This window comes from Lactuca sativa, chromosome 7 (assembly GCF_002870075.4).
Source record: "Lactuca sativa cultivar Salinas chromosome 7, Lsat_Salinas_v11, whole genome shotgun sequence".
NCBI lineage: Eukaryota > Viridiplantae > Streptophyta > Magnoliopsida > Asterales > Asteraceae > Lactuca > Lactuca sativa.
The window spans coordinates 49026363-49035300 of NC_056629.2; the positions used below are offsets into that span (position 1 = coordinate 49026363).

Consider the following 8938-nt stretch of genomic DNA (forward strand, 5'->3'; position numbering starts at 1 on the left):
TCGGGAAAAATGTCTCAGGAGGGTAACCAACTGTTGAGTTCGTTCTCATTTGGTCCCTTTCCTTTTTTTTTGTACTCAATATACCATCGAACTTGTTGTTTGTGTTCACCAGAACTCTTTGACCGGCTATCACAGGTCAAAAGCCGGTCAAAAGGGTTATGGTGAACGCAAACAACAAGTTCGATGGTATATTGATTAGAAAAAAAAAAAAAGGCCGAATGAGTACAAACGCAAAAGTTAATTACCCTCAAGAGTCATTTTCCTTTTTTTAAAAATAACAATAACTAAAAAAATGATAAATAATTTGACAATTCATTAAACCTTATAAAACTTAATAGAGTATAAAGTTTAATACGATAAAAAAAATATATAGTAAATAAAATGATTTTGTATCAATCTATTCCATTGAAGATGATTTTAGTAAACAAAGTGAACCTCCTATGTGCGGTTGACCTCGGTACATTCATGGGGTTCTTTTGGCAACACCCATTACAAAAGGGTTTGTGGCGTGTTAGTTGGCTAGACTGGTGTTATTGCTTCCCTTTATCATGTAGGTTACCTTTCCCATAGCTTCTTGCTAGTCAATCTTTTAATCTTGTTTAGTGCTTGGCTATTCAACAAAAAATGGAAAACATATAGAATATATGATCGTGTAAGTAATTTATGTGAAAATGGAAGATCTATAATATATATAAACCAAATTCAAAGCATCCATAATATGAGTTTTCATAATATTTTTAAATAAAATATCTTTTGAAAATTGAAAAAGCTATGAGTTTTTTTTTCTCTTTTTTTTTTTCAAATCAAAGTTTTTTTAAGTAGTTTTTTTAGATAGAATCTCACTTTTTGCTATAATTCATTAAATCGTTTGTTTATTAAAAACCTTTCATGAACTCTTTTAATAATTGTATGGGTATCATAACTAAACAACATATACAAACTCATAAAAAACAAATAGAAAAAGCTATTCTATCATGGAAGATAGGAGCTTTTTTTGTTTTAGTGGTAGCATCATTAAATGATGATCATTTATATGAATCATGGGATTTTCTCCTAGATAAAGATAATACCTTCTGACTTCTCTCACCTTCATTCCGGAAACTGGTTCAGGCTAGTGACTGGAGTTGTCTGACAGTGGGGTGTTGAGGAACTTGGTACTTGGAGGAGCTGGGGTGATGGTGTATGTGGTAGCAGCCACAAGCTCACAAGAACGACACATGGTGAGGGTGGTAGGTTGGAGTTGCAGATTGAATGGATTTGAAGTGGTCTTTAACGCCCTAAGTTCTTGAATTTCCTTGTGTAATCTTCTGTTTTCTCCCGTTAATGTCTCACAGCAGTTTTTTAAGTATTCATAATCCATTTCTGTTTGCTTCAGTTTCGTCCTACAGGAAATCATTGAAATATACTTATATCAACCGAGAGTCTGAAACTCATTAGTATCCAGTCAAAAACCATACCTTGCTCTTCTGTTTTGAAACCAGACTTCGACTTGTCGTGGGTTTAGATTAAGTTGTCTTGCTAGTTCAAGCTTCTGTCTCTGAAAGTAAGAAAATTTTGTTGCTAGTCCGTTGGATTTAATATAACACTATTTAATATAAGACTGCAATTCATTGAACTTATTATTTAAAGATGAAAGTGGTTATTTGCTTACATGATTTAGAATAGAATGGTCTTTAAAGCTTTCTTCCAAATATGCAGATTGTTGTTTCGTAAGTCTCAATTTTTTTCTGTAAATCCCATTATGATCTTCATCGCTAGCTCTAGAAGCGCCTCTCTGCATCTCCACCACGTCGTTTATCAGTTCGAAGCTCTTGTTTCTCAAAACGTTTGCAGTTCTACTAGAACTGTAAAAATCCAGCCGGAGAGATGACGTTGCTTCTTCTGTCCCCATGGTTCCCGGTGGGGTACTCTTGACATCAAATCCTGTAGCGGCAAGGAGATTCTCGGATGAACCCCCATGGGAATTCCCTGCAATATTATAAAAGTACACGATTATTTATCTTTAAAGGCTATTGAATTTCTGACTATGTGTGGTTAGCTATGTGAGAGATAAACCATTATCAGAAGACCATGGTAATGATGGAGCATGACGATTAACAAGGGTATGATCAGGGACAGGAAGAAGATCAAGCTGAAGAGGAGGGTTCAATTGCAAGACTTTTTCTCTACCATCAATTATTGCTTTGATTCTTGGGCTTTCTTTCAAACCCTCTAGATCTTCGAAAGTAGTTTGATCGTCTTTTTTGTTGCTATCATCGTTAGCTCGTTTTTTATTAGTTCCATATATTGCGTTGATCGTTAAGGCCATGCAGAATCCTACACTACTACTGTCGGCGGCGGAAGGGAAAGTAGGGGCTGCAGCTGGGATTTTTGTAGTAATCCCATGAAACTTTTTACATGACTTGTTACCTAAGCTTAAGCCTAGCCCTAGCTCCATATATTATCTGAAAGATAACGAAAATACTATCCACCAGACAGAAGGGATGGGTGGGGGTGGTTTGAGGTTGGTGTAATGAATATTGCAGAAACGGTATTTATAGACTTAATCTACAGTTTGTTTGCTTTTTCGTAAACAAAACGTTTCACTATAAAGTAAGAATATTTGGATTACCTAATCTATTAATCACTCCTCTCCTAAATTGTAGATGCATAATTTTAAAGTTTTATTGAAAAAAAAAATACCGTTTTAGCCTACAAACTATTCTTCTGTTTTAATAGTCAAAAGGCTATTAAAAAAGATTATAACTTTTAATACCATAACTCTTAATAGCAATATTTCAAAAAAATAAAAATAAAAATAAAAATAATAATAATAACAATAATAATAATAATAATGTAAAGATTTGGCTTTTTGTTAAAAAAGTTATAATATACTTATTGAATCAATGTCTAGTCAACATCTGATGATAACCTATTATTAATTACGGAGTCAAAATCAAAAAATATTAATAATTGAACTAAATAACAATTAAACATTTAATCGAGTCAAATACAACAAAATTAGAAAAATTCTTTTAATCATTTTAATTATTTTAATCATTTTGTTTTACTCGACTATGATACTGAATATATATATATATATATATATATATATATATATATATATATATATATATATATATATATATATATATATATATATATATATATATATATATATATATATATATATATATAGGAATGAGTTCTATGGAAAACAAATAACTAAGACAACATCTACCGGAACCAATAATCAAATGACACGTGTCCATTTCTTTCTTCACAGGTAATGTATTGTGGAAGTTATTATGGAAGTGATGTGTTCTCATGTTTTCATTGGTTCAAATATTTGTTGCCCTAATCATTCATTTTCTATATAATTCTTCCCTATATATATATATATATATATATATATATATATATATATATATATATATATATATATATATATATATATATATATATATATATATATATATATATATATACACTAGTAGTGTACCCGCACGATGCAACAGATGGCTAATGTAACAGATGATGAAAAATTCCTGAACGGGAGTTGAATTAGGGTTGGTGAATAATTTCAAAACAGAAATTTATTTCTTTTCGATAGACATGTAAATTGATCCGGAACCGAAAACCAAATAAACCATAAACTAAGAACCGAAAACCTGATCGAACACCACTATCCGGTTCCAACCGGTCCGGTTTCGGTTTTGGTTCGGATATACTAAGAAATTCGTTTTTTAAGAAGAAAATAAAAATAATTAAAGGGTTCCATTTCCTCTTTTATTTACTTTAAATTATTATCTTTTTAAACTTGTTTTACTTATACAACATACTATAATTTTAATTTACCATTTATTTTAAGCATTGTTGTTTTCATATAAACTTCTTTTACTTTATAACATTTATTTTCTTAAAAAATTAATATTGCTATTAACATATTAAATAATACAATAATGAATCATATTGTAAAGCTAGATGTATTTAAGAATGCTTTGGTTCCAAACTATGAAATTAGAAATATTAATCCAAAATGCATATTTGTTAGAAATTTTTTAAAAGAGTTTCAATCTTAAAATGTTTGTTTTTGTGAGCTAACAAAAAATTTAGAAGAATACATAAGGGAAAATGTTCTTAAAAGAAAAATGATTTTTGATGGACAATTTAAATTCTATTGATCAATGTCATCTTGATGGTGTATATTTCTCAAGCATCCCCATCACTTACAATCGACGCAAGGCCATGAGATATTTAGTCTTATTTTTCATCCAACCAAAACATGTTAACATCATATTCACCAAAAAAAGGGTAATAAGGTTAGAATCAACCGAATAATAACATTATACTATGTTTTTTTTAAAAAAAAAAAAAACTATATACTTTGAATAATATATTATTATAGAGATGAGGATTTTGTTTTGTATTCACATTGTTATATCTAGGTAGATTCTCAGAGTAATGTTGTAATCAAAATACAAGAAAGTATGATGGTATAATAAATTAAAATAAATTGTCATTTCTTACATTTAACAATGTTACAAATCATGAAATCAATGTCACTAAGTTTATACAATTATGATACTATCTAAAATAACAATAATGTGCCCTAACTATCAATGTATTTCAACTAACACCCAACATGCATGTGACATCTCTAGTCTGTTTGCTTGGTTCAACCATCCTGGATGCAAAACCAATCACATTGAAACAAGATGAACCATCGCATGTGTAGTACATAAAGGGCTTTCTTAGCATAATGTGAACACAGGTACACTTGTACCTGAAGAAGAAAAAAAATGTCAAATAAACGGTTCAAATATTCATTAAATCAAGTTTGCCTAGGCTTCGGTCTCTTTCAAAAAAAGATTCATTAAATCAAAATGAAGTATAAAAAGGCTTATTGTACAAACAGGGCTAGACCTATAGGGGTAAGCACAAAGCATGCATTTTGTAAGTAATAAGGCATTTGAAATCACCAATCATCTCTTGAAACACAATACAACCATATTGCAATGAAATTCCACTCCAAATCAAAATAAGTTGGCTCATAGCCTCACCTTGGATACATAATCATATTGATCCAGCCTCATGCATAACCTGTGGAAATTCATTTTAAGATAAGCGTAAATGAAATAGTGCAATTAAACATTAAATAATAATCGCATTGCTCAAAACATCCCTTGTACCTAAATAATTAACAGTGACGATCGCATTGACTGTAAATAATAATCACATTAGTCAAAAGTTCTAAGATTTGACCGGTCGTAGATTATTTGAACCTGCAAACAACCATGATAGGTTACCAAGCCAGAGCCACATGTATCCATCCCATATTCACATAAAGTTATCTAATTCATTATTGACATAGTCTATTGTGCCTAGAGCCATTATACTTTAACTGGAAATTTGTCAATTCTTTTTATTACAACGTTGTACTTTCAAGCAGCTATTAGAACATTGCACTTAAAAAAATATACCTTCACATTGCAGAATTCTAAAATATTGGTCTGCAAACCTATATAATGGAATCAGATTACCATCCTTTGCAGTTTTCTTTATATTGTTCAAATGGTTGACTGCCAAAACAATATCAATATGTAATCAATACGTAATCAAATTGAGTAAATTATAGGACTATCTAAAGTAATTATTTTAATGTATAAGTGAAATGATGTAATATAACAACTATTTAACATTAGCAAAGCCATGCAAATTGTGTAACAATAAAAACATCTCTAGAATAGATCATGAACGCTCACTGTTCAACTTTCCAGAAGATCTCAGAGTATGCACATGTTTCATTGGGAGATGAAACAACCATCTCTTTAAGATCATTAAAAAGTTCAGAAGGCTATGAAGCTTTCTTATCTGGAAGATATTAAAAGAAGAATCAAGAACGTGCCATCACAATTTAAGAACAAAAAACAGGAAATATGATCCTTTAAGTTAACTTAAATAAAAATCAAAGATCTGTATAATATATTATAGATATAAAGTAAGAACATAAGATACCTGTAGTTAGCATTCACTATGATGAATCATGTAAGATCCGAGCTCGTGGTTGCCCTGGAATGATAGAAACCCTGGGAATGATTCCTAAGATGAATCACATGAAAACACATCTTAAAAATTTTCATCTTTCTGTCTAAACAAATAAACATGCAGCAACATCCATAAGGCATTAAGCCACAGTAAATAGAGAGGATAACAGAGGCATCGTGAGTGAGATATATTGACTTCTAAGTGGGGATAGACCGAAAAATGGTATCAAAATAGCACCTGTAGTTAGGATATACTCCCAGGACCACAATAACAACAAAACTTGTACATGAGAAATATGTTACCAGAAGTTTAGACTAAAAGTGGCCAATTTATTTTTTGGTAGTGAGAGGCGGCGAGTGGTAGTGGACATTTTTCTGGTTTTTCCGATGGAAACAACTGACTTCAGATTTAAGATGACTTTTAGCAAGAGGATTTCAGACGTTCAACAAAAGAATACAAAAAAAAAAGGAACTGGATGAGTATCGTAAGGGAAGAGATCGACGTAGAGGAAAGAGATCGGTGTTGAAGGATTAGATCGACAGATGAAGATCGACGACGATGCAGGTGAACCTTGAAGGCGGGAGAAAAGAAAAGATCGGTGATTTCATTATACGTGGTCTTAGATCTATGCTTCGTGGTGTTCCGATGGTGACAGCGATAGAGATCGGAACCTAAATACAAAAATGAAGAAGGATGCATTTAGTGGTTTCTCATGTACTTTGTATTACAGTGATGAAGCTTAATGTTGTCTAGAAACCTAGCAAAGAAGATGGTGGGTCGTCATCGTTATTGAGAGATGCCATTAGGATGTGGCTAGAAGAAAAAAATAGAAATTGTCGGTTGATGGGGGTTTGATCGCCGTTGGGTTTCACGTTTCACGCTATATACACCACAAAGATTGCCATCAAAATCCAGAGAAAGCGAGATAGAAAGAAGGTTTAGTGAGAGAGACCTTTGTGGTGAAGGATCCAATAAGGTCTTCCTGTGAATATTCAGGCGATTGCAAGTGTTCAGATCTGTAAAAAACTAAATATAACCACAAATCAAACTCATGAAAAACAATAATATAAAGAAAAACTCATAGCAAGCATATGGGAGATGATCTGATGGTTTACGGTTGTCACCAGTTCATGGTGGTGGGAGGTTTGAAAGCTAGGGTTTTGTGGGAGAGAGAGAATGTGAAAAGAAGATTTCAAAAAAAATTTGAATGATACCTGGAAGAATGCCACCTAAAGTTCCCCAGGTGATTCATCCGTGTGAGATGTTAGAAAGAGTAAAAGAAGTTTTATTGGGTTGTATGTAATGTCTAAATACTTGTACATATTAAACACTTTATTGTGATTGGATATAAGCATTTCACATGGATCTACAACAAAATAATCTTTACCGTTCAATCCATATTTGATGGTTCAGATTTCGTTTCCTTGAATTTTAAGACATTGTCTTAAAATCTAAGGGGCCCACATTGATAAACTTTTTATAAGATGGTATATATATATATATATATATATATATATATATATATATATATATATATATATCGGAGTGTTCAATCGAGAACATTTCTTATTGCGAGAACATTTGAGAACAAAAATCATTCTTTAATTTGCAAGGTGGCACTATCGTAATTAAATCAAAAAATATAAAATAATATTCATATAAATAAAAAAAGTTCCAAACAATTAAAAAACCCACTAAGCTACACCAACACCACCCACGACCACTACCTTCCACCAATCACCACCTCCTGCAACCTACCAACCACCACCACTACAAACAACCCATCACTACAACCAACAACTCACTACCACCACCCACCATCATACATCATCACCACCAACAACCACCCACCACCACCCACTAATCACCACCACCACCACCCATTACCAAGATCCACCATAACCACCACACCCATCAAAGGCAACTAAACTCTAATTTTCGATTTTTCATTAGGAATAGTTATGTCTTTACTTTTGAATCTCGATTTTATGACTTTGTTTGCTGAAATCATGAGCTAAACACTCATGAATTTCATTTAGCTAGGATGAGTTGACTAAACATGGTTGATTTCATAGTTAGGATTTAGTTATTTGGTTATTTGTTGACTTTTGCTTATTAAAGAACCTCAAGTACTTTTGATAACTGCTTTTTATCTGCTTATTGCTGAATTTGATTAGGTTAGAATGACTATTTTTCTTAATTGAATTTGAATCTTATGATCTTGTGATTTGCAAAATTGTAGGACTAGAGTTTTGATTAAAACCTAGGGTTAAGTAGAAAAATGAGTAAAAAATTATAGGAGCCAATATATGACGATAAATCATATATAAAATTGAATCAATAAATTTAATTGGTCAGTTAATTATAAGTCTAAGCAACTCGAACCGAACACTAGTGAACTTGTAAGTTTGTCTGCTTGATCACCGAATAAATAAGCTAGTTTGCTAAAGGATTAAATTGGTGAATACCAATTTGGTCATCTTAGGAATCGGTAGCCAAAGAAACTAAATCCATTGCACTTCTATGAAACAACCATAATAGCAACAAATCCGAAGCTGAACAAAAGTCTCTTTCTCACATTGGTAATTCATACTTGTTACTTGCTTAGTTTTTGTGCTAGTTTTATTAAGTGAATTTTCGAGTTAGTTTAGTAAATCAAGTATCTAGTCATGCAAAACTAGGAAAACAACCACTCTTTTAATTTAATTATTAATTAGTCAATAGTAAAATAAAGCAATGTAAACACCGTTCCTTATGTTCGGCACTCATTCTTACCATTGCTATACTATTGCACGATTAGGTACACTGCCTAGTGTGTTTAATAGTCTAGTAAAGTAAATTACTTTTATAAATTAACTTGAATAAAATATAAGCATATTAAATTAGAGAATAGAGGTATACATGAACTACA

The 8938-nt window shown here is 31.7% G+C and overlaps 1 protein-coding gene and 1 long non-coding RNA gene across 9 annotated transcripts; both read right to left on the bottom strand.

Annotated features, from left to right (window-relative positions):
* Positions 1-216: 216 nt before the first annotated feature.
* On the bottom strand, positions 217-2537 carry LOC111890386 (homeobox-leucine zipper protein HAT14). Of its 3 annotated transcripts, none has more exons than XM_023886515.3 (5): positions 2056-2537; positions 1652-1968; positions 1458-1537; positions 1088-1382; positions 217-610 (listed from the first exon to the last, which is right to left on the bottom strand). In XM_023886515.3, exons 1-4 carry the CDS (start codon positions 2435-2437, stop codon positions 1112-1114), a joined length of 1050 nt encoding a protein of 349 aa, XP_023742283.1. In that variant the 5' UTR covers positions 2438-2537; the 3' UTR covers positions 217-610; positions 1088-1111. The 3 variants fall into 3 exon arrangements, with proteins under 3 accessions (XP_023742283.1, XP_023742277.1, XP_052621512.1); XM_023886509.3 differs by having other exon boundaries at positions 1071-1382; positions 2056-2536; XM_052765552.1 differs by lacking the exon at positions 217-610 and having other exon boundaries at positions 844-1382.
* A 1942-nt stretch (positions 2538-4479) lies between these two features.
* Positions 4480-7306, bottom strand: LOC111890353 (uncharacterized). Of its 6 annotated transcripts, XR_006184911.1 has the most exons (7): positions 7242-7306; positions 6980-7053; positions 5998-6698; positions 5745-5853; positions 5172-5561; positions 5043-5082; positions 4480-4765 (listed from the first exon to the last, which is right to left on the bottom strand). It is a non-coding gene; the product is annotated as an uncharacterized LOC111890353 (long non-coding RNA). The 6 variants fall into 6 exon arrangements; XR_006184910.1 differs by lacking the exon at positions 7242-7306 and having other exon boundaries at positions 6980-7223; XR_006184909.1 differs by lacking the exons at positions 6980-7053; positions 7242-7306 and adding an exon at positions 6785-6897.
* Positions 7307-8938: the final 1632 nt, after the last annotated feature.

Coding starts and splice junctions, on each gene's coding strand:
- LOC111890386 (XM_023886515.3), bottom strand. CDS start 2,437: ATGGAGCTAGGGCTAGGCTTAAGCTTAGGTAACAAGTCATGTAAAAAG. Junction 1,969..2,055: donor ACCATGGTCTTCTGATAATG/GTTTATCTCTCA, acceptor ATAATATTGCAG/GGAATTCCCATGGGGGTTCA. Junction 1,383..1,457: donor TTTCAAAACAGAAGAGCAAG/GTATGGTTTTTG, acceptor GATTTCCTGTAG/GACGAAACTGAAGCAAACAG.